The 25120-nt window shown below is 38.2% G+C and overlaps 4 protein-coding genes and 1 long non-coding RNA gene across 7 annotated transcripts; 3 read left to right on the forward strand and 2 right to left on the reverse strand.

The window, feature by feature from the left end:
• Positions 1-3758: 3758 nt before the first annotated feature.
• On the forward strand, positions 3759-4550 carry LOC121987035. Its single transcript, XM_042540946.1, has 2 exons — positions 3759-4159; positions 4316-4550. Exons 1-2 carry the CDS (start codon positions 3759-3761, stop codon positions 4548-4550), a joined length of 636 nt encoding a protein of 211 aa, XP_042396880.1.
• Positions 4551-6913: 2363 nt separating this feature from the next.
• Positions 6914-20608, reverse strand: LOC121985879 (mRNA-decapping enzyme-like protein). Of its 2 annotated transcripts, none has more exons than XM_042539584.1 (8): positions 20336-20608; positions 20171-20211; positions 19940-19989; positions 18398-18542; positions 8637-8693; positions 8094-8199; positions 7514-7951; positions 6914-7192 (listed from the first exon to the last, which is right to left on the reverse strand). In XM_042539584.1, exons 1-8 carry the CDS (start codon positions 20492-20494, stop codon positions 7130-7132), a joined length of 1059 nt encoding a protein of 352 aa, XP_042395518.1. In that variant the 5' UTR covers positions 20495-20608; the 3' UTR covers positions 6914-7129. The 2 variants fall into 2 exon arrangements, with proteins under 2 accessions (XP_042395518.1, XP_042395519.1); XM_042539585.1 differs by having other exon boundaries at positions 20367-20473.
• On the forward strand, positions 12379-14600 carry LOC121985878. Of its 2 annotated transcripts, XM_042539583.1 has the most exons (3): positions 12379-14188; positions 14292-14410; positions 14515-14600. In XM_042539583.1, the coding sequence occupies exon 1, from the start codon at positions 12491-12493 to the stop codon at positions 13994-13996; it is 1506 nt and encodes a 501-aa protein (XP_042395517.1). In that variant the 5' UTR covers positions 12379-12490; the 3' UTR covers positions 13997-14188; positions 14292-14410; positions 14515-14600. The 2 variants fall into 2 exon arrangements, with proteins under 2 accessions (XP_042395517.1, XP_042395516.1); XM_042539582.1 differs by having other exon boundaries at positions 12379-14410.
• On the forward strand, positions 14602-15223 carry LOC121985881. Its single transcript, XR_006113291.1, has 2 exons — positions 14602-14869; positions 14955-15223. It is a non-coding gene; the product is annotated as an uncharacterized LOC121985881 (long non-coding RNA).
• Positions 20609-23921: 3313 nt separating the features above from the next.
• On the reverse strand, positions 23922-24907 carry LOC121987847 (putative protein TPRXL). Its single transcript, XM_042541567.1, has one exon. It carries the CDS (start codon positions 24798-24800, stop codon positions 24075-24077), a length of 726 nt encoding a protein of 241 aa, XP_042397501.1. The 5' UTR covers positions 24801-24907; the 3' UTR covers positions 23922-24074.
• Positions 24908-25120: the final 213 nt, after the last annotated feature.

Below are 25120 nucleotides of genomic sequence, written 5' to 3' on the forward strand. Positions count from 1 at the left end.
CGGCCTAATCAATGAGGAGCTGAACCGCGTTGGCCCATTCTCAACTGCAAAAGAGCTATGGGAGAATCTGATTAAGCTACACGAAGGTATTCCTGATACGAAAATAGGTAAGCATGTTTTAATAAACAAATTATTTGAGCAGACTAATACTATTCCGACCAAGAAAGGTGTTGCGTTATTTGCAGGAACAAGCAAGACGAAGAAAGCACTGAAGGCAACATGGTCCGAGTCATCAGACAAATCCGAATCTGACGAAAAAGAGCAAGCGAGCCTTCTCTCTCTACCAGTACTAGCACATGTTGCTGAAACTGAGTCCAAGTTCGAGTCTAATTCAGAAACCGAGAGCGAATCAGACACCGAGTCCGAGCGAAGCCACGGATCCGTATCCGTTTCCAAAGGTTCTAAACCCACTGTGAGTTCTTTAATTTCTAGTATTAACTTAGATGATTCAGAAAATTTAGTTCCTTACTTACTAAAGAAGTTGGATAAATCCAACGTCCGAATCAAGTCACTCCAAAAGGAGGTAACAGCCCTTAAGGAAGTGACTAACTCGAGTCCTTTAACTGAGCCAGTTCAAATTGTAAATTCAACCTAAGTCCAACAACTTGAGGAAGAAAACTCCAATTTGAAAACTCAAGTTAAAGAACTCAAGAACATATTGGAATGATTTACTTTGGGTTCCAAGAATCTTGATCTAATTCTCGGAAAACAAAAAGTCGTTTACAACCGATCCAGACTTGGATTCAAGACTAAAGGAAATACCACTCATATTTATCACTCGTTAATAGATCAAATAGAAAGGTAGTCCAAGAATGGGTACCTAAGTACAACTTGGTTAATCAAGTTGGACTTGGTCAATATTAGGTCCTCAAGGATTAAGTCTATTACCTTGATAGACCATATCGAGACTATGATCCAGGGGGAGCCAAAAGAAAAACTGTATTAATAAAAAGATAAACCATTAAAAGAACATAATTAAAATTAAAATTAAATTAAAACTAAACTAAACTAAATAAAATTAAATTAAAACTTAAATCGAATTTATAAATTAAGTAAAAGTATACACAAATCCTAAAAGGTAAATCAATAAAGTAGGAGGAGGCTTCAGAATAGCTGACACCTCCAAAAATAATTTACCCGACAGGGTAACCCAAACCAAGCTACCCGGCAGGGTAATTAGAACTAATTAGAAAAGGAACAAGTTTAACTTGACCTATGATACTGGTGAAATTTTGGATGATAGTACGTTAGGGAAGCTTAGTCTATGCAAGTCTAGGAAGATATGACTTCGACCTGGTGCATTTGGCTAAGTGAAACCAACCGAAGTTACCCTTTATGGATCATAACCAGTTAGACTAAGGTTTTGTATTAAGTTCAGTGGATAGGACTATTTGGAAAACCTCGAAGGCATGGTTACTCTAATGATGTCCAAGTGACTCACCATAACCCAGAAGTTTATTCAAAGAATGTCTATTTGTTGAGCCTAAAACTAAACCTGAATCTAACACAAAGTTAAACCAAACCCTATAATTGAACCTAATTCATCTCACGAAATTATAGGAGTCCCTGATTTAAAATTTAGATCGGATGAGATGGCTAAGAGTTAAATTGAATTGATAATTAATAATTCAAATCTAATTAATAATTCAAATTAAATTAATAATCAAAATTCAACTTAAATTAAAAATTAAATTAAAATTGTTTTAAAAACTTATTTAAAATTATTTTTAAAAATCCTTTTAGAAACCTTTTAAAAACCCTCTAAAAATATTTTAAAAATATTTTAAAAATTCTTTCAAAAATTATTTAAAAAATTACTTTAAAAAACTTTTAAAGTATCTTACAAATCATTATAACTATCATAATTAATTAACTGATTTAATTTTCAATGACTTTCAAAATTAATTAACTGAGTTAATCACAATTAATTTCAATGACTTTCAAAATTTTAATTATTTTAAAATGTCGAGTAATTTTCAAATTATATTTGATTCGAAATCTTAATAATAATTAATTTTTAAATTATATTCAGGGTTTTAATGATAATTAACTTTTAATCATATTGTCAAATTATAATTTTAAATTCAATTTTCAAAATATTCATAATTTTAAATGATTACTCATTTGAAATTCAAACTCAAAATTATTTTAAGTATCAATTACAATTTAAACAAAGATAATTTTGTCTCATACACACTCATAAGCTGAACTTGCTTAATAACCTAGAATGAGTGAGATGATAAATTAGGAAAATAATTATCTTTAAAAACATGCTTGGACTCTAGAATCCTCAAAACTTTTAAGGCATTGATCAAGGAGAAGTGAAGGGAGTTGAACTAAGTTTTTTTAATATTTTCAAAAAAAAATATCCACAAAAACTAAGTACTAAATTTATCAAAGTATTTTTTTAAGTTTTGAAAGTTAAGTACTCAAACTAAAAGAAAATCCTTTTAAGAAGTTAAGTATTTATCAATACTTTTAAAGGTTTGTGAAAATCTTTTAAAGGTTTTTCAAATTTAGCTAAGTGTTTACCAAAGCAATTATGTTCAAATGCTAAATTTTGCTAAGTTTTTTAAAAGCACTATGCATTTTCCAAGACATTTCCTAATTTAAGTAAAACAATTCTTTTTGAAACACTACGACATTAGATAAAGTGTTACTCCTTAGGGGGAGCTTAAACTAAAATAAAATAATTATTCTTTTCTCTTCCTGGTATTCTTTTTGATTTATGTCAAAGGGGGAGAGAAAAGTCAAAGTTAAAGAAAATTAAGAATTAAGAATTTAAACATAAAGAGGAGCATAAGCTTTACAAATTTTTACATTCATGCTCATGTTTAAATTTCTTAATAATTTCATATTTAATTGTCATATTTTTACTTAACTTTGAACCATGTTGTCATAATCAAAAAGGGGGAGATTGTTGGTGCGGGAAGCATCCGACGATCGAACCGGTGTTTTGATTATGTCAAAGGGTTCAAGTTAAGTTGTTTTGTTATCTAATGTGCTTGAATAAGTTTACAGGCAAGTCCTAACTGCGGTTAGGCAGGTGAAAAACCCTAGGTGGTAGAAAACCCTAAGAGCATCCACAGTGGGAGCTCTTTCCGAGCTCCCACTGTGACGTGGACTTGGCGAAAAACCTCCCTCCCATAGTGGAGGGAGGTTTTTTGATTAAAACGAAGAAGCGGCTCCGACGCTGCGAAGCCGCTTCTTCGTCTTTTCATTTTTTTTTTATTTTTTTAATAATTAAAAAAAAATCAAAAGCCTGGTCATTAAAGTCTACTTCTCATTTCAATGAGAACAACCGTTGTATGTCGTTGAGCAACGACTAATTTTTAGCCGTTGTTCAACGGTTATAATTTAATTTTTTAATATATAAAAAATCTATAAATATGAGATCTATTTCATTCATTCCATTCATTCCATTGCTATCTTTGCTCTCAACTCAATTCTTCCTTTCATTCCTTATTTGTATTCGAGATGGATGAAAATCGCAATACTTCCTTTACGAATCTTTTGAATTCTTCAAATACGGAAGGAAATACATCTTCTCAAAATACTCGCATTCTCCAAATATCCAATATCCTCATTTTTTCTCTCAACCACAATATCCTCCAAATTTTCAAAATATTTCATATGTTCCACAATATTCTCCAAATTTTCCAAATTCCCAAAGTTCTCAAAATTTTTTGTAACCGTGGAATCCAAGTAACACTGCCTCAGCTCCATTTGGTATGTATCCATCCCAAAACTGGTCAGCAATGGGTAGCCAACTTGGGATGCCTTATCCTTACGGGGTTTCTCCTACTCAACCACCTGTCATACTTTCGAATGAATCTAGAAGGGCGACTATTGATCCATCTATCAGCGACAAAGAATCTCTAACGCCATCATCTGTTCCAGCAACTCAGGTGCCACCACACTCATCACAAGAAGAGTGTGAAGTTGAGCTGGAGGAAAATGAATCGAAAAGAAGATTTTGGTCTCCCGATGAAGATGTGGTCCTTGCGAAGTCATGGGCAACTATAAGCACTGATGCAATCATTGGTAATGACCAGAAGGATCAAGCTTTTTGGAAACGTATTGCTGATTACTACAACAAACATCGCCCCACTGGATCTATGACGAGAAGTTATCAGCGTATGAAATCACATTATTACAGGTTTGCACCGATGGTAAATGAATTTTCTGTAACTTATAATAATTTTTATACTCATCAGCAAAGCAGTTGGAGTGACGAGAATGTGTTGGAGAATGCACTGAATATGTGGAAAGCCAACAACAATAACAAGGATTTTAAGTATATGCATGTGTGGAGGGTTCTCAAAGACTACGAGAAATATACTCCACAATCAGTTGCTCATTACTCTAACAAGAAGGCAAGGACATCCGAGTTAGGAGGAAACACTTCAACATCAAATCCAGATACAAGTGTTGATTTAGATGACTCTGAAGTCCGCATTCGTCCGATAGGGCAAAAGGCAGCGAAGAGGAAGGGCAAATCTAAAGCCAGAGAGAGCGACACAATGGAACATAACATCGACAAAGAATGACAAGATATTAAAGAATATCAAATGCAAAAAATGGCTCTGTGGGAAGCCGAGATCTTTCATAAGGATTATGAAATTCTTATGAAGGATACTAGTAAGATAACACCAGGACAACTTTATTTACATGAGAAAATGGTGGAAAAAATTAAACAGAGACATGGCCTGGTGTAGATGAGTTTACGTTTATTTTTATATATTATTATAATGTATGTCTTTTCATTTGATGCACTGTAATATTTATGTTTTTTTTTAAATTATTAATGTTATTTCATGTTAGCAAGTGGTAAATTTAAATTTTATAAAAATTTAATGGTGTATAATGTAAAATATGAAGGAGAAATGAGAATTATATATAATGAAAAGTGTGGGACCCATGAAGGAGTTGTTGAGAGGTTTTTTGATAGTGGAAAGAGGTGTGAGGTTTTTAACTTTTGATGTGGCGCAGACGTGACAACGAAGGAGCTCACAGTGGGTTTTAACCACTATGGATGCTCTAAGGGGCGGTAACCCTAGGTGGAGTAAAAACCTAAGTGGCGACAACCTTAGGTCCTAAGGGGTGGTAACCCTAGGTGGAGGAAAATCCTAAGGGGGGATAACCTTAGGTCATAAGGGTGGTAACCCTAGGTGGCAAAAAACCCTAGGGGGCGGTAACCCTAGGTCCTAGGGGGCGGTAACCCTAGGTCCTAGGGGGCGGTAACCCTAGGTCCTAGGGGGTGATAACCCTAGGCGGAAAAGTCCAGTCGGTCTGGAGGATCGTTCTGGCATCAAGTAATCTCTCGTGAGGGGAGTAAGTGAGGACGCGTTCCCCGGAAGAGGGAACAGTAGGCGTCGGTTCAACCTAGGATTTCCGGTAGGAAATCCGAAGTCAGAACCAGACAGTCTGGAGACTGTCGAACACTTCATTTAATATATTTATCCGTGCTAACTTTGTTTTTGCAGGATATGTTTGTGTTTTGGGACTAACATGTCCTGCAGGTACAAAAGAACAAGGTTTTCCCTCGGATGAACAGTGTCCGAGACGCCTCCATGGAGCTTGGAGGCGCCTCGGGTGCAAAGGGGTTAGCTGGCTATGAAGTGGGACTTGAGGCGCCTCAAATGGAGTCTGAGGTGCCTTGGACAGCTTTGAGGCGCCTCAAAGGTTTGATGGAGGCGCCTCCAGACAGGGATAACGAGCAGGCAGCAGGGCTTATCGCAGCGCACGACTCGGGGATAAAACTTCATATTTGAGGCGCCTTAGAGGAGATTTGAGGTGCCTCCAACAGCCTATTTAAGGCAGTCTCGAGGCAACATCAAGATCATCACATTACAAGCAACCCTTCTGCTACGAGCTGCTAAAGAGACCTTCCGACGAAGCTACGACTTGACACCGACAACCCAGAGCTCTGAATCTGCGATTTCTATTGTTGTCAGTATATTTTTCTATATTTAATTGTACTTCATTTGTAATCATTTTACGAAATAGTAGGTGTTGCCCAAAGTAAACGTTCAACGAACGTGGGCCTTAGAGTAAGAGTCGCCACAGGCTCCGAACCAAGTAAATAATCTGTGTCTTTGTATGTTGTTCTTTTTATTTCCGTTGCTTAAACTCTCGAACGATTTCCGAATACGAAATGAGTGAAATAGCACGAGCGCTATTCAACCCCCTCCCTAGCGCTTTCGATCCAACAGTTAACCTTAAGTTATGACACTCTGAGGATCAAAGTCTGAATCTCTCGATCATGATACACCCCCAACTATACTATGCCCTGAGGACAAGTGTCTCCTATGCATAAGTTTATAGCTATTGTATATGATATTCGGTACATATTGAACAAGGACTGGATAATTAGAATAGAGCATACTTCAAGGAAAGGGTACTTTGACTTTACGGCCAAGATTTGAACATCGGATACAAGCCGGTTGAAAAAATTTCATTCTCCTCCATACGCCATCTCGACCTTCTTGTTGCCGGATGCTTCTAGGGTTGTTTTTCTAAGGGTGTAACTTTTATTTTATTTCCTTTTTGCTTTCTTATCGTTGATCTACCAAAATATATATATATATATATATATATATATATATATATATATATATATATATATATATATATATATATATATATATATTCAATCACATCAAAAATTATAAAAAAACACATATTTAAAAGTATCTTCGAATTTGTAACATTGATTAAACTGAAATGTTTACTCAAATTGTAAAAAATTATATTAGAACTCTTTTTATTTTTTACAGCCAACCATGATTAAAATTCCGTCAATCAGATATAAAAATGTATATTACTGTTGAAACATTTACAGAACGAAATTACATGCAAAAATTTACTGCATTCGAGAGCATAAAAAATAACTAAGTAAAATTCTGCCTTAAATCTTAATTGAAATGAGTTCTTTTAGCATTAAAATAAACTTGTTCCTAAAAAACATAAACCAAATCAAAGAGTGTTTATGAGTACAGTCGACCTCAACTCTTCAAAGGTAACATGAAGGGAAAGGTAAAGAAAACTTATGAAGACTTTACTAATGAACCGTAACACTTACAATGACCCATCAGCAAAGCTGTGGCAGTAAACACACTCCTATCTGTCATGGATACTGATAGTGTGCATTGAACATTGCTCGATAAACCATATCGATGAAATTATCATTCTATAAGAACAATATGTTAGTCAACAAATTGCTTCTGTAAAAAGTGGAAGGCCAAAAGCATTATAATTCAGGCCTTCAAGCTAGAATTGCAATGAAATCATGAGTAACAGATAAAATATCTATCATCAGGGTGCGTGGGACATTGGAGAAGTTGGAAATTTTCTACATTGTCAGTTTGAATTATATGTTCTAGAAGACCACAAGTTGAGATGAGTAGATATATGCAATAATCATTCAACAGAAAACTTAAAGGAAACCACAAAGTATCTGAAATTATGATAGATAGCTGGATGGAAGGAACCAAGAAGCGAAGAGTTCTACCTGCGCAAGCCTTAAGAGTGCATCACCAATGTGGTCTCTGGTAATGTGCACGCGGCCATAGTTTGGGGCAGGAGTTAGAGAGGCAAATAGAGTAGCTGGTGGAAATGATAATGGAGTAGTTCTTGGTTGTTGGACTGCCACTCGAGGATAGACCGGAAGAACATCCATCACAGAAGATGATATAGGTGGCTTCACCAATATTGAAGATGGTGCTGCCGAAAAGAAGGAAGGTTTCACAAGTTTTGTAGTAAGGTTGATGTTGCCAATACTAGATTCATGTGAACCTCTAGGGACTATTAGAGGGATGGAGGATGTTGGGAGAATAGGGGTAGGCTGAGTGGATGAGAGTGTGGTTTGTATGTTATTCAATACTGGAATAGCCGTAGAGACAAGTGGGGCTTGCCCTGCAATTGTTGTATTTCCAACTTCTGTAGCAGCCTGCAAAATCAAATCAAATCCCATTGCATTCTTAAATAAAAAGGAGGATAACTTTTTTATATAAGCAGTTAAGCAATTTGATAATCTCTATGGTTTGCATAGCAGAAGATATAGTTTGATACAACAAGTAGCAGAAACATACGGTATGAGTATGTACATCGAAGAACTTAAGGAAATTATCATGAGGAACATCAGTAGTTGGTGTAGCGGCAGATAAACCGGGCATTGCTTCAACTTCTTCAAACTCACTGTCACAGAATTGATTAGATATAAATCATGAGGGGAAAAAAATCTTGATTCAAAAAATTAGACTACAAATAAGTGTCTGAGGGTATGGATCAAGACACCACCTTGAACAAACAGTATGCATATCTAGAGTTTAAATATCCATTGTTAACTGGTTCCTTTCCTAGGATAATGTTTCCTATGGCTTAAATGAATGAGTTGGAATAAGCAAGAACCAACATTAGATGAAACATCTGGGAAATTTAAAACTCTATTCAGAAAACAATCCAACTAATTACTTGCACCGGATGAATATACCAAGTTAAGTTCAATAAAATTTACTGTAGATAATTGAGAAAAATACTGGAATCGGAAAGCACGTAAAATTGGCACTAAAGTCCCATCCAACATCTTAAAACAGTCACAAAAGAATATGACAGAAAATTAATTCATAAATTACCTTTTACTTGATGCTGGTTTCAGCTTTGGTTGTACTTTAGAGTAGGCATTAAGTATTCTGAACCAAGAAAGAAACTTCAGTGTCAAGAACTAAAAGCTCATTTAAGAAGCAGAGCTGCACTCAATGTGATGCAAGTAAAAAGAAAGCCTATAAATAATTACAAGATTGTGGCATCTAAGTAACCCAAAACAAACATATTTTAACCAAAGCATCAGAAAATCTATTGCATACGGAAAACAAAAGTACCCTCATATGCAATAGTAATGAATTATATATTAAGGTGAGAAAGAATATGCACATCATGATCACAGTTCATATGACAGTAATGCAAATCAGCACGCAAATTGTGAACAGCCCAAATGCCTTTAGGGTACAAAGACAGGCTTTAAAGAGCCAGTTGAGTTTGTGTGCTACCAATATCTTTTTTTGGAAAAGATTTTGAGACAGCAGATTACTCACTCAATTTTATATATTTAAACTAATGGAGCTTACAAAAGTTGGTGGTCTTACAAACTAACTTGGTTTGATGTGTTTAGCGATAGGTTTAAGTTAAGTTTTGCCCATGTTTGGTGTGTACATTTAGTGTGCAAGGACTTGGCATGGTTCACATGGAGCTCGTAAAGTTTTTTACTCAATGGGGTTAAGTTGGTCTTTGCTCATTGGCTCAGAAGCCTGGAAAGAAAGTTAGAACTTTGGAGATGGTTAGAGGACACTCAAAGCTATGAAACATTAAGTGGTTGTGGATGCAATCACAGAAATCGTATGTTTGATGGCTCAGAAGCCTTGAAAGAAAGTTGGAACTTTGGAGATGCTTAGAGGACACTCATGGCTATGAAACATTAAGTGGTTGTGGATGCAATCATGGAAATTGTATGTTTGATGGCTTAGTGGTGATACGAGGTGGACTCACAGGTGTGGAGGATTGGATGGCATATAGCCGGCTTGAGGAGGTTGGTACATTCGATAAACCAGAGGCTTAACACAAGGTAGGCTCTAGGGCAGTCCAAGTTGTGGTTTACTAATTTAGCTTAGTCTCAAGGCTTTGTGTAGGCTTAGAGTGGGTGCAAGTTGAGTGAAAGAGGGACCATCGACTCAATTCAATGGATTAAATTGGATCATGATAGCTGATAGGGAGGTTGACTAACTGTGAAATTTGGTGAACAAAATATTTATATTCAAAAAACAATCAATTGGATTTTCTTCCAGTCAATTAGAGGCTGACCGATCAACTAAAGAAGGAATTTCAATCGACTAGAGGAGGAATTCTAGTTGACCGGCGATATAGCCATTGCCATTCAAGGGTAACATTTGTCGTCATCCAGAGGGCATTTCTAAACAACTGAAGGTGGACAGAGGTGCTCCTATATAAGCTCTTAGGTAGCTTTGAGCTTGAAAAGCTTGCATGAAATCATTCTTAACACTCCTTGAAGCAAGTGCTAACATTGCTCAAGTTTCTATAGACTTGGATTAATGGTAAACTACCCTTTACTTACGCTATTCATTTCATTGTATTTGAGAGGAGTGATTCTTATACACATCCCAAGACTGAGATTGTAAGAATTTGCCCCAATCTCTGATGGTTCTAGTGGAAAATTCTGAGGTGACACACTGAACATGTCATAAGACAAGGATTAGAAGTGGGGCCTCCGAACCACATTATATCAGTGTCTCAGAGTCTTGTGTCTGTATCTTTATTATTTTCGCTGCATACTCTTGACATGAGCAACACTCATTTGCCACCTCCCCTCTAGTTGGGCAATCCATTCTTTCATCGATCCTTACAAATACATCAGCTACTGTGGGACAGAGTGACTCAGGCAGATTGTAGAATCAAGAGATTATGAACAAGAATATGAGAGCAAAAGCTAGTGTAACAGATTTTGACATAGGAGAATGCAGCAGAATATGTCTCTGGGCATAAGTAATGCAGTGAATCTTGTGGGATTCAGCCTGGGAATGAACTGATATTCTGATCCTCCATGGACACAATGAATCCAGTAAAAGTCAGTCAGCTGGCTGAGAGCTCCTATCAAAGATAATTGCGGAACACAGACACCACATACTATGAAGCCAAGCTTGTATAAAGTGCAGAGAAACCACCAATACATTTTGGATATCTGCTTCACCGTCCCCAGTTATAATTGAATTCCCCTGTCCAGACCAAACCAACAGATCTGAAGATGAGCATCCATCTGATCTGACAATTCCAGCTCACGAAAGAGATGCCCTGAATTTCTTCAAAACCCATTGTACAGTGACACAATTATTGTCGGTCAGCTCAATCCTCTTTCTTCTTAACACACATCTAGTGTCTAACTCTCCATGTATCAACAACCAAGAAAAAGCCTTTTGGAGAAAAAGAAACAAGATAACCACGTGTCATAGATATCTCAGCCCCACTATGTGATAACATCATGTGTCCATCTCTTCTTGGCCTGAAGAAATGGACTTCCAGATGAATCAGATTCAGTCCTGTATAGGGACTGAATGCTGAAAGCTGAAAAGTCAATCCTAGTGAAGGGGAATTAAAATCTAGAACCATTAGATGAATATTATGCTGATTAAAAAGAGAGAAAAGAAATGGGAAGCACCATTTGATTACTCATACCATCAAGCCACCTGCAGGACCTGTTTGCCAGAAATGAGATGTTGATGGAACAAAAGTCTCAAGTATGTCATATATTCTTCCAAATGTATGACCAAGTTCTACAGAGATGGTGAGTGTGAGTTCCCAACGCGTAGGGAGAAATATGAATGATGAACCGCAATGTACTAAGTGCTATTAGGAGAGGATAGGAACCACCAACAGCATTGGCATAGGAAGACAAGTTACAGTACTGTAAATTTAGAATACTGAGATCCCCTAATGCTGTCGGTTAACTTGCTAGATCCCATCTAGCAAGGTTGCAGAATAGAGTAGCATCTCAGTGGTGGCACCAAAAAAAAGTTTCTTCTAACATCACCAATCTCTGTTCTGACACAAGTACCTAGGTTGGTAGTAAATAAACATAACAAGGATATTCGATTACCCATAAGGACACTGCCATCTAATGTCAATCGCCCCTATTAAAAAAAAAACTCACTGCCATTTTTGTAGGCAGTGCAACATCGGCAAGTAATTAATCCCAATAACAACGATTAGGTCAACCAACCTTCATTTGAAATCAGTGTATTCAATAGCGGCGAATAGCGCTCTACATAGCGCGCTATTGCGCGCTACGACCAGCGAACGCTGCAGAGCGTTCGCTGAATCGCGATTGTCCCGAATAGCCCACGCTATTCGGGACAAAAGCGTCGATAGCGCACATAGCGTGCGCTATCATGCCCTAGCGCCCCATAGCGGGCGCTAAAATTACAAATTGCTTACCAATAGCTAAGGCAAAGGTGAGTCGAATCGTGACTGTGGCAGAGGCGAAGGTAGGGCAGACTGCAGAGGCGACAGGCGGCGATCGGCGAGCAGCGAGCGGCGACCTGTGAGTGGTGGCGAGGGACAGCGATTGGAGGTAAGCTTTTCTCCTTCCTTTCGTTTAGGTTTTCCTTCTCATTTTTTTTCTCGAAGGAGCAAAAACGATTTCACGATTTCCAGAAGTCGAGCATCTGGATCGATCCAGCGATCGATCCAGGGTCAAACAGAAAGGATCTAGATCGATCCAGCGACCGATCCAGATCCTTTCTGTTCGACCCTGGATCGATCGCTGGATCGATCGAATTCCTTGGATCGATGCAATGATCGATCCAGATGCCCTGGATTGATTTTTTTTTTTTTTGCTGATTTGTTTCTAATTAATTAATTATTTATTCTGATTTTTTTCTTTTGTTTTTCTAGGATTTTGATTGTCTAGTTAGAATTTGCAATGTCTACGAATTTATCAAAAAAAGATAAAAAAGATATTGGTTGGAAGTATTGTTATCAAAATGAAGGGGAAAAAGCTGTTCGGTGCAAATTTTGTCATCATATATCGAATGGAGGGATTACTCGCTTGAAGGAACATTTAGCTCAAACTCATAAAGGGGTTGCACCTTGTGTTAGTGTTCCGGATGATATTAAGAAAGAAATTAGAGAATCACTTGACAAAATTAGAGCATCTAAAAGTAAACAAACTGAATTGTTACGAGAGATCGGTGAAGGTCCCCAAAGTATGAGTACGCAATCATCAAAAGTTGGAAGTGTAGGGGGAAATTCAATTGGATGTTCTGGTAGTGGTGAATCAAAAGGTAAAGGTACTCTTCATGGGTTTGTTAGTTCCGAACCTCGACAAACAACCCTAAATTCGACATACAAAAAAGATTTGTTGGTTGATGTGAAGCGTAGAATTGGTCGTTTTATTTACTCTGCCGCACTTCCGTTTAATGTTGTGAATGATCCTTATTGGCTGCCTATGGTTGAGGGCATTGCGGAATATGGAAGAGGGTTCAAGCCTCCTTCAATGCATGAGTTAAGAACTTGGATACTTAAAGCTGAGGTTGATGGCATCAACCTAATATATGAGGAGCATAAAAAGGCATGGAAAAAATATGGATGCACTATTATGTCCGATGGTTGGACGGATGGAAAGAATAGAAGTTTGATCAATTTTTTAGTAAATAGTCCCGCCGGCACTTTCTTTTTGAAATCTATTGATGCATCAGATTCTATTAAAAATGGGGAATTGATCTTTAGATATCTTAATGATATTGTTGATGAGGTGGGAGAGGAAAATGTAATTCAAATTGTCACGGATAATGCTTCGAATTGCATTAAGGCGGGGAAAAAAATTATGGAGACTAGACATAGAATTTGGTGGACACCTTGTGCGGCGCATTGCATTGATCTAATGTTGGAGGATATTGCAAAGTTGAAGATTTTTTCTGACACAATTGAGCATGCTAAGATGGTTGTGAAGTTCCTTTATGGTCATGGGACTATACTTTCTTTGATGAGAAAGTATACAAACGGTAAAGAAATTCTCCGTCCCGCTGTTACTCGCTTTGCTACTTCATTTCTCACTCTTCAGAGTATGTATAAGATTAAAAGGCCACTTGAACAAATGTTTGCTTCCGAAGATTGGGTTAGTTCACCACTATCTCAAACAACTCAGGGGAAGGTCGTGAAGAGAATTGTTATTAATGATCCCAACTTTTGGCCACATGTTGCATTTTGTGTTAAGAGTGTTGTTCCTCTTGTAAGTGTGTTAAGGGAAGTTGATTCGGAGGAGAGATCGGCCATGGGATATATTTATGAACTTATGGATAAGGCAAAAGAGACAATAAAATTTAATTGTGGGGGAGTTGACAGAAAATACAAACCCATTTGGAAAAAATTGATTCACGATGGACTCCACAACTTCATCATCCTCTACACGCGGTCGGGTACTATTTGAATCCACAATTGCGTTATGAAGAAAGATTTTCTTATTGTGATGAAGTTAGAGATGGATTGTATACTTGCATGGATAGGATGTTGTCTTCTGATGATCGTCTTAAAGCAGACATCCAATTGGACTTATATAATAAAGCTGAAGGAGAATTTGGAACTCCAATAGCAAAACGAACAAGAATGTTGCGAACTCCGGGTAAAATTTTCTTCTTGTAACCGTTCTTGTAAAATTATACTAGCATTCATATTTTAAAATTATATACATTCTTGTAATTTTTTTTAATGTTATTACTTATTAGTCTCGTGGTGGGAACGTTTTGGAAGTAAGACACCCGAGCTTACTACATTTGCAATTCGAGTGCTTGGTCTCACTTGTAGTGCTTCGGGATGTGAAAGAAATTGGAGCACTTTTGAATCGGTGAGTATTCTAAGTTTCTAACTCTACTTGAATTTTAATTGTTTTATAATTTTCATATCATTGTCTATTTTTATATATATATGTTTTCTTTTTTGTAATATTAGATTCATACAAAAAAGAGAAATAGGCTTGAACATGCAAAGTTGAATGCGTTGGTGTTTGTGAAATATAACTTCAAGCTTAGGGAGAGTAGTATTAGGAGGAGAGACAAGATTGATCCCATTGTAGTTGATGAAATTAATTCAGATGATGAATGGATAACTGAGAAAGAAGGTCCAGTTCTCCCCGTAACTACTAAATGGCTTGAAGATGATGAATTATTTGAAAGTGATCCTATTGTGAGTGTGCCATCTGCTACCTTTGAAAGTCTTTTCGACTCAGATAAGCGAGTCGAAGATGTTGAGGATATAGTTGAAGTTCCTCCTACGAATTCAAAAAAAAGAGTTGCTGAAAATTCAAGTAAGCACTAAGCATATGCAAATTATTTATTTATATCTACTTCATCTATAATTGATTCTTAAATGTTGTATCTCTTATATAATAGGTGGAAGCAAAGACAAACAAGCAAGGTTGAGTCTTGTTGATGTGGAAGATAATCATCTTGATGCTGAAAATTATGGAGTAATTCCAACTTTTGATAGTGGAAATTTTCCAACCATAGACACTATTGATGATGATAGTGATATAGAGTTGGATGATACTGATTATTTTTAAGTTATGTTGTTTTAATTATAAGACTTTTTAAATTGTTGGTATGGGATATTTTGACATGTAATGAATTATTATGATTAATTTTAGGTTATGTTATTTTTATTTTACTTATATAAGTATATTTTATTTTTTAAAATTTAAACATTGACGTGCACGAAAAGCTTGCGCTATACGCTACGCTATTTACGCTACGCAATGACAAGACAAAAACGCTATGAACCAACGCTACGCGATTTAAAACACTGTTTGAAATCTCAAGTGCTGAATCGATAAAATTCTAGAGGGGACATTTAAAAATGTCAGCTAGATTGGAGTCCCTCAGTAATTTATCCCAAAAAGCACAACTAGGTCAACCGACCTCCAATTGAAATCCCAAGTATTGAATCCACAAATTTTGGAGGGGGCAGCTAGAATGGAGTCCCTCAGTGAAGTTGCCCAAGTTTTAACATGGATGACTTCCTCAGATTTAGTCTAAGGTTGTTGGCACAACCCAGTACATTCTCATCCCCAATAGATGTCCTGAAATAGCATAATTTTTTTGACCAGATCCCAAGATGCTAATAAGAATTTGGTATTAAAATCAACTTGTATCTGGGCCGGAACTCTAATTTGTTAAGTCCTTAAATGACATATAGAATCTCATTCACTGAGAAAGATGAAGTTAATGTTTCAAGGACTCATTGTGAACACTAAAAACATTGGATTCAAAGACAAGTGGAAGGGTACAGAAGGAATACCCATTAGACCTGAGAAGTGAGCGGCAGGAGCTGAATGGATGACCCAAGGTTCTTGAAATAGTTCACCACCAACAAGCAAGGTGGAAATTGTTTGGTTGTTTCTGACCATTAGCCACCATATGAAAATTCCATAAAATTTTCATCCCTTTTACAAGCCCAATGAACCTTGGCTCTTTGTTGTGCGCCTTTCCTAATTTTAGAGTCTCTAGATCTGCCAGCAATCCACACTTAGTTTCCTCCACAGCTAGAGTTAAGGACTAGCAATACAAGCAGGAACTTTTCCTCAGACACTACCATTTTCTTACGAGCACAGACCATTTTCTGAGGCTGGATCTGACATCCAAGCCTCTTGCACCCATGTGGATGACTAGGATCTGCAATCAATAGACCTTCACCAGACTCCTTCAACTTGGGTCAGAAAATCTGTTTGGAGTAACTTGTTATTTTCAAACCTGAAGAAGCTGAGTTCTAAGGAACTGACCTCACAAGAGCAGAAAAGGATGGATACATGATCAGAGAGACCTGAGGTGAGAATATAAGCTAAGGAACCTTGGAATATCTTCACAGACATAATATTAAGACATCTTATCCAATTTAGCAAAACAAGGATTGCCTCTCCTTGAGCATGACCAAGTGAACCACTTTCCTTAAAAGAGGCATCTCCTACATCTCTCTATTGAAAATCCATTCAAGCAACAAATCTTCAGCTGCCCTAAGCAAATTTCCTTCTCCTCTGCAGACAGCATGCAGTTAAACTGTCCACATACCATCAAAGGACTCTTGATCGGTCCTCCCAAGAACTGAATCTCAGAGAAACAATTCCTTCTATCTGAGTGGATATGCAACCCATTGACTGGAGCAAAAGAGAAGATCTGTCAGAAGCAACAATCTTTAAATGACACAATGATGAAGGGTTGCCTACAGTGCTGATTCAGAACCAACCATCTGTTGGAGATGCCAATTGTCATGCCTCCAGAACAGCCTACACCACCTTCCTCAAAAACGCATACAAAAGAGACTCCTCACTTCAAAATACTGGCAGTGAAAAGGTCCTCATATTGGGCTTTTGTTTCCTGCAGCATTAACAAATTGCTTTGATGTTCTGCAATGAGATCCATGACAAGTTGACGTTTAGGGTCTATTAATGCATCTAACATCCCAGCATAAAAATTTAAGATTCACAACAATTCAAACTTTCATTACTCAAAGAAAACAAACACTAAGAAGACATAGCAAAAGAACACATATTAGTCCAGGTTCAACACCAACAGAACAACATCTGTGTCAGTCCTTCTATCCCAAAACACGAAGCCCGCCAACTCACAAACTGCTGCTATATTTATGCCTGAGGTTGGAAGAACATCCTGGCCCTCAAGAAAGAATTTGAATAGATCCAGCGATAGGGATGCTGCTAGACAGAGCCTGAGAAGAAGCCCCTCCATCTCTTGTTTCACCCCAACTGCTTGGAGAAACAAGGAAGATCCTTCATTTGTATATAATTGCCTTCTCTAGGATCATGCTGCCCTCCTCCACCAGGGCCAATAAGTATGGGCTTTGCCTTACTGAGTTAATCAGAGATGCAGCATTTCCATCTTGAGAAGGATTTTGCCCCAAACCATGCTCCACTATATGGGTAAGCTGGTCTGGTAAAGGAAGCAGATCCAGAGTAGAATGCTCCAAACTCCAACCTTCAAGGTCCAGATCCAAAAAAGAGAGGGTTGAAACTTTTTTAGCAGCTGCTCCCCTCCAATCCCTGAGGTGGAAGTTGGAATCAATTGTCCACAACCTCAAAATTACACTAAATCTCCTCTACAGGTGAAGGACACTGCTCCGTAGTATGAAAAAGGAAGTCTTGCACCAAACCAACTGTATCATTCCTTGCATACCTCATACCAGTTTTTCTCTCATTTGAATTTCCACCCACATCAGCATCAATCTGCCTTGCAAATGCCACCCTCACCAAAGATGGAGACCTTCTCACCAGAGGAGACACAGATTATGCAAACATCTAAGGAGAAAGAGCACCCTTTCATCAAAAGCTTGACTGTGTGGGACTTTATCGAGCGAGTTGCAGAGCACTGAGAGAGTTACCAGGAGGAAGTATTCATCATTGGTGTTCTCACACCCAGCGGACAAGGTTATTCGTTGACCAAACTATTCAAGATATTTACGTTCCTGGAAGTCTCAACAGTTTCACCCTATCTAAAAAATCAGCATCCCATTTGCTACCACTGCTCTCATATGGAGTCATTCAATCTTGCCAATTTATCCTTTAATATACCAGTTTAATCTAGGATGATATCATGACAGGACTGGCCATCAAAATCTTGGTTTGTGTATAAACAAATGATGATTGATTGAAATAACTAGAACCAGAAAATCAACAAGCAACTGCAGGGATAAATTTGTTACACCAAGTTGTGACATTATGTCATTGAATTATCATTAAAACTGTTGGATATTTCAAAGAACCCTTTAATATACTTGGCAATACCTGAAAAACAACTTAGAAGTAAAAGGAATGTAAACAACCAAATACCTGCTGAAAAGATTTGCTACTGCTTCACATTCGTGTGAATCATAAAACCATATACCGTTTATTTCTTGAGAAGCATTGCAGTATAAGAGATATGGCATCTGGACTTCATATTCAAAATCTCCCAGCAGATCCTCCACTAAATTATCTTTTAATAGGGGGAAAGAATGCAAGAACAAGATGATGAATAGTGTTAAGAAAACAAACTACTGTATAACATAAAAATCTAATTAAATTGACTATCTTACAACATTTTCCACATATACTTTGGACAGAAACAAAGAGTGTATACACAAGTTGCTATTATATTTGATTGGATCATTCTCATTAAAGCATTAAGCAAAAAAATAAGAGAGTAAAAACACAACCTTTCTGTTGTCTTTCAAGAGCACAAAATTCACATGGATCATGATCAAACAGAGAAGCATTATTTAATTATCACCATGTAAACTAGGATTTAAGTCATGGAAACAAGCATTTTAATTGCAGAAAGCAGCAAGCCAATCCAAATAGATCTTGTAGTGAATCCACTATAGAACTATAAAGTGAATATGCTTATTTTTCAAGTGATTCATATCATCAAGTGTACCCATCCAAAATTTCATTGTGATCAAATGATCGGCAATATCTAATACATCTCGTGGTGACAAAAATGCATTGTTCTAAGGTATGTCAAGATTCAGTCTATGGTTTATATTGTTGGTCAATCCTTCCTGTTTCACATCTTTGTTGATAAGTTTCCTTTTGTAATTCCTGGAGACCTGGACAAAAAGAGAAGTGACTAGGACAAAATTGGTTTACTTTTCTTCTACCATTAAAATATCTACAGTAGTGAATGCTTTATATTGGGTTGTTTTCCTTCTACCAACTAATGAATCAAGCTAAAGTTTGTATTGTTTAATGTAAACAACTTGAAATGCCAATCTCTATCAACATTCAAGTGATTACAATTGACAATGTTCAATTTATAGTTCTGAATCAGAAAAAAAAAACATGAACACCGATACACTCTCAGTTACTGCCTTTGTATTTGTGTACACTCCAACAATGGCAATCCGTGAGAAAACTTTTTCTAGAAACAGCCATTTCAAACTTGGATCCACACCAGTGTTCGACATTCATATTTGAGTCCGAGTAACACTAAAATGTGAAGCCATTGATAACCAATCCAGAATTTGAAACCAAACCAAATATTGTTCTTAGCAGAAATCACCCTCAGTAAGTATCCTAACTATAATTTTGAAGCACTAAAACAAACAAATTATATTTAAATTTGTTACTCTCTCTCATTAGCTGTAATGCTGTAAAATGATTCAGTTTAACGGAGGAAAACGACCACTCAGCTCACACATAGCCAATAACAAGAATATATGGGACACGGACATGGAACCGTCACTCTTCTTCTGCTCCAATTTCAAATTATCTCAATTGGCCAATTAAACAACTATAAAAATTCAAATCTTTTACATGCCGAAGTAGAGTTAGCTATAGAAAAAATACATATAAGGCACTACATAGATTCCATTAATAGGATCACTGTGGTACCTGCATTACGTCGATTCATGACAATGAACTGGAATCTAGGCTGTGTATTCCTGCAACCCAAAAGTTTCTGGTATCAGCAGGAAGAATAAAAACAAATAAAAAAGGAACCAGTTCCAAAGGACAGGAAACAAAAGGGGGATCCAGAAGCCAGCACCAATGCTTTTCGACTCAAAACTCCCGATATCCATAGGTAATCTGATCATAAGAAAGTAGGGCAAGCAAGCAACATACCTCATTACAACGAACAATGATCCCTCAACCTCCTTTCGGCTCTGAAATGAAGGAAAGAAACCAATCACTGATCAGACGGCAGAAACCAAACAGAACTCACAAAAACACATATAAAGAAAAAAAAAAAAGAGGGGAAAGAAGGATCCAAAGGGCGAATGGATGAACCCATTGGTTGATCTCGACGCTGAACGCGTACAAGGCGACATGTGTGGCGGTCAACAGGATCTCCTCAACGAAGGCGTCGGCGCGCTGGAGGACAGTGAGATTGAGCGCTTTGGTGCTCTGCTGATCCAGATTGGGCACCGGCTTCCTGCTCTGCAGCATCTTCGACTCCCCACCGGAGCCCTAACCCCGATCCGAATACGAGGTCGGTGGGTACGCAACGAAAAACGAGAAAGAAGCGGAAAGCGCACCGAGTTTTATGAGCGGGTACGAGGTTTCTTACTCCGGTTCAATTTACAAGATTCGAAAAAAGAACATAAACATTTAAAAAAAAACTTCAATATGCCCCCTAGATTTATCACAATGTTTTTTTCCTGCCTCGACGGAAAGAATTGGTGGGAAGGCAAAAAGAAAATGAAAAGGGAGAAGGAAATATAGAAGGATAATTCTTTGATAGTCCTTTTCGTTCGAGTAAACACGTTCTTTATTATTAGATTGTTGTTTAAAATTCTTGGGTAAAATTAAATCCAATTTTATCGAAAACTATCGGAAAATCGATGTAAATAAAGTCAATACAGAATTGACCAATTGTGCTAAAAAGTTTCCATTTTATTACTATACCAATAACAATAATAAGCTTTAAGATCAAAAGTAAGCCTTGATGCTCACTGTTTGTGAAACACAAAGATTCCTTGCTAAAAAAACACTTCCTTAAATGAGAAGATTGAGGGTCTTAAGGCAAACACGAATAGAAGACGAAAAAAAAAACTAAGAGGCCGTCGATTCTTACTATTGTGTAAACTACTAAAGACTTGTAAAGATGATTACAAAGGAATTCTTAGCTCCTCTACTAACAAAGGAGGTTGTTGCTCTTGTGAAGATGGTTGCTTAACTACCACTTAACAATGAAAGCACAAGACAAAAAGATAAAACAAACCCCCCCTGAAGGCCGAGCTATACAAGGGTTGAGGGGTTACGACACATTTCCTTAGTTTACCTCCCATTTTCCTGTATGTTCGATCGATCAAATTGATCCAGAATAAGCAATCCCGAGTGATGTTGTGATGCCCTTGGTCTACCTACACTTTCAAGAACTTTACGACAAGTAGCTATGGATGAACATGGAAACATCTATCATGCTCTTGCCCAATGCTCACAACAATAAGGAAACAATCAATGACTGTGAGATGCAGCAAAAGGCCACAATAAGCTGGTAGTCCTTAATCCAAATACACTGATTCAATAATGACGAGGAGTCCTACCAAAGGAAGGTCAAAGTAAGGGAGACCGACTAACGTGGAAGCTATGATCAAGAATGGTCAGGCTCGGCCGGGTCGGACAACCAAACAAGCGGGCAAATGAAAGGCGCTGATCGACCAAGTAAGAAGTCCGACCGACCATAGTTTCCAGATGGCAGGCCATGACGCGCCATTCTAGCCGATCATGACAACATGGCCAGTTTGATGAAGGCAATCAAGGACCTTCCGGGAAACAAGGAAGGGCATGAGCCAGTAGAGCCGAAGGCACGGCCAAGCGAGGCACCTCGGCCGAGCAGACATCTATTGACCCTAGTGGGACCCACTAACTGCATCATCATATCCTTATGGGAGTTGATGTCCCTTACAACAGAGCATGTCCAGCAGATGAATCGTACTTTAAAAACTTCCAAGTTGTCATATCAGAAAATTACATGACTACTTAAAGAATGATGTCAAGGACACTTTTGAACTTGTCTTTTCCTAGGGCGCCTAGGAAAATATGCCTATGCTTTGAGATGCGTACGCGAACACTACAGTAACACTATAAAAGAAGGTTCTCATCTACAGGCGAAGATATGCGCAACTTCGTTTTCTACACGCTCTTGCTACGGTTCTCATTTTTTCTACTCATCGAAAACTAATTTGAGCGTCAGAGGGTCATCGTCGAGAACACCCTCCCAGCCCGATACTAATGCCTCCCATGTTGCAGGTTTATGTGGAGTCTTCACTGCATCAAACTTCTAGCTACATCCCTAATTTGCCGTCATCTCCGTTTTTGGACAGAATCATACACCATAGAAGATTTTTAGGAAGAAAATAAATGGTAAGAAAGAAATCATACCCGGCAAGGCTTTACTCTTTCTTCTCTCTCCTTTGATTGCTTTCGCCAGGCCAAACACATAATCTAATGAGAAAGACAAGAGGAGCTAAACTTTGTCTAAATGCAAAATGTAAATAAACCTGTTATATAGAGGTACCAGGGTTTTATACTTAATACAGCCATCCATTACATCCAGAGGAGATGATGTCTTAATCCAATTTGATCACACTATATCAACTAACACTTTGAATGCAACTTATCAATCTAAATTTAAAATTTTAATAAATATTAGCCAATAATAAAGTAAAATTCCAACAAATTTTGGCACTAGTTAGATGTCAGAATGGATACAAACACCTGAACCAGTCATTTCCATTGCCCTTTCCCCTCCTCCCATTATCCTCTCCTCTTCTACTTCCCCTCTAATTATAGTGACACTCGCACTGAAGTTTGCCATTGTTAACACTTTTTCGCCCTTCTCCATATCTCATATTGGGGTTTCAGTCTAGCCTGTTAGATATAGAAGGGAAAGCCAAAAAAATTAAAGGAACTGACTATAACCCTTTCGCTGTTGGTTTTGATAAATCATGAAAACTTCTGCTTTATGGTCTATGCAATCTATTCATTTTCTATGGAAACTCAATACAGGTTCAAGACCAAAGTTTCTAAGAGTTATAACTATCCTTCATTTGTTGCTAGCAATACTGTTCCAAAAGAATGTCTATAGTCATGAAGATGGAAACATTTTAGTCAGTACTTTCTTTTTGACTGCACAGCTTTGACGCTATGGAACCTGCCGATCCAAATAGAGCTGATAACAGAGTGCAGTACAGGAAAATAACAAAATCTGTTATCTGAACTTGCAAATGAAATGAAGTTATGCTTGGTTACCAGGAGCGCTGTGTTTCCACAACAAGGTGGGAATCCAAATGAAATGAACTTGCAAGTCTTGTTGTCTTTTCTATTCAAAGGTCAAAACCTTCAATTCAAGGGAACAAATTACAGGACAATAACTGAAACGCAAAATGTTAGTGAACCACACTAAAGTAGAGGATGTAATTCCATAGGTATCATTTTGAACCAGTTCCTCACTTGCAGCAATTTTGGGTTTGAGGGGGAATGTTGAATCCATGCTAAAGGAAGAAAGGAGAGAATGGAACTTCTCCCTTAGCAAAAGCCTCTTACAGATCTGATCGATCATTAAATGAGAAAGAAATTATAACAGAAGCATAATTTCTTACCAAGTAAATCGCCATGTAACTGAGCAGAATATAGTTTGATTCGATACAATTCCACAAATATAAGCCACAGGTATTCATTCAAGCTATAGAATTTATCAAACCTTGGAATAATGAGGAAAAATATGATAACTGACGCACAGTCAATTCACCCACTAACTTCCATCAAGCAGATCAAAATACAGTTTGATTTCATAGAATCGAAAACCGTACACAACAAATATTCATATTGGTCATACAAAAGAATCTATTTTTGAATGAATGAGAAAGAATTGATGACTGAAGCATATTGCTTTTGTCCATTATTCGCATCAAAAGAAACTGCAGTTTGATTTCATACAATTTCAGAATCATATGCCATAAATATTCATACTGGACAGAGAAAAGATCCAGATTTTCATCAATGAAGAACACAACTTACAGAATCAATCGAGAAACCCAGTTTGTCTGAGCACAGCATCACGGACACGCCGGAGATCCCTCCCTTTGAGGGTCCTTCCGGCCCCTTCCAGCACCGAGAAGGTCGTGGTGGGAGAAGCCCTTCCGTAAGTCCTCGCTGCGATCTCGTGAGGCGGCATCATCTCGTGCCCATCCTCAGCATCAGGTTCATCGGAGGCCTCCAGGTCGAACCTCCTCGCCTGCCGGGGAGGAACCGGCACGTCGACTGGAAGCGACTGCGTTTGGCGCATCCTCGCCGCCGGCATCGAGAGAGAGTACTCCGGCTTCGGCTTGGGGATCGTGGGGATCATCCGCGCGGCAGTAGAGGAGGAGGAGGAGGAGGAGGAGGGCGAGTCGGAAGTGGAGGATGAGGTGGATGAAATGGACGTCTTACGCAGGAGAATAGGAGGGGCCGGAACCAGGTCTGAGGATCCGTCCTCGGGCAGCGCAGCGAGGATGCCGAAGTTGCGGTCCATGGGGCGGCGGAGAGTGGCAGTGCGGTCGGAGGGCGAATGGAAGGTGCCACTGATCTGGATCGGCGTCGCAGTGGCCCGTGGGCTCGGTTTGGGGGCATCTACGTGGGACGTCCACAGGACCTCCGCCTCGTGGAGCTCGACGCCGTCGGCGGAAGGGGAGGAGTCGGAGGGCGGCGTGGAAAAGAGGCCGAGAAAGCGCTCGGAGCTGGGAGTGCGGCTGTGGCGGAGACCGTCCATGGGTGGAGGAGTCGGGTCGAGGGTGGCGATTAGGGCGGGGGACGACGGCGAAAATGTGGTTATGGATTACGTCACTGCAGCCGCTCGAGACAAATCAGCAGGGAGTCCGCAGTTGAGAAATGGAACCTTATTTAGTATTTAAGTTGGCAAGAAGAGCTGCATTTTCCTATTTTTAGGTTTTGATGGTTTGTATTTAAGATCAAATTCAATAAAAATAATAATAATAATAATAATAATAATAATAAATAAATAAACATTTATTTTTACGCCATAATATAGCAAATATCGAAAGCACGGCCTTAATTTTCGAAATTGTTAGT

The sequence above is a fragment of the Zingiber officinale genome, chromosome 5B, assembly GCF_018446385.1.
Source record: "Zingiber officinale cultivar Zhangliang chromosome 5B, Zo_v1.1, whole genome shotgun sequence".
In the NCBI taxonomy this organism is placed as follows: Eukaryota; Viridiplantae; Streptophyta; class Magnoliopsida; order Zingiberales; family Zingiberaceae; genus Zingiber; species Zingiber officinale.

What these genes read in the sequence shown, in the direction of transcription:
- LOC121985879 (XM_042539584.1), bottom strand. Translation starts at nt 20,494, where the DNA reads ATGCTGCAGAGCAGGAAGCCGGTGCCCAATCTGGATCAGCAGAGCACC. An exon ending in TCATTGTTCGTTGTAATGAG is followed by an intron (nt 19,990 to 20,170) that starts GTATGTTGCTTG and finishes TTTGGGTTGCAG; the next exon opens with GAATACACAGCCTAGATTCC. An exon ending in GTAGCAAATCTTTTCAGCAG is followed by an intron (nt 8,694 to 18,397) that starts GTATTTGGTTGT and finishes TTCTTGGTTCAG; the next exon opens with AATACTTAATGCCTACTCTA.
- LOC121985878 (XM_042539582.1), top strand. Translation starts at nt 12,491, where the DNA reads ATGTCTACGAATTTATCAAAAAAAGATAAAAAAGATATTGGTTGGAAG.
- LOC121987847 (XM_042541567.1), bottom strand. Translation starts at nt 24,800, where the DNA reads ATGGACGGTCTCCGCCACAGCCGCACTCCCAGCTCCGAGCGCTTTCTC.
- LOC121987035 (XM_042540946.1), top strand. Translation starts at nt 3,759, where the DNA reads ATGGGTAGCCAACTTGGGATGCCTTATCCTTACGGGGTTTCTCCTACT. An exon ending in ATGAAATCACATTATTACAG is followed by an intron (nt 4,160 to 4,315) that starts GTTTGCACCGAT and finishes GCATGTGTGGAG; the next exon opens with GGTTCTCAAAGACTACGAGA.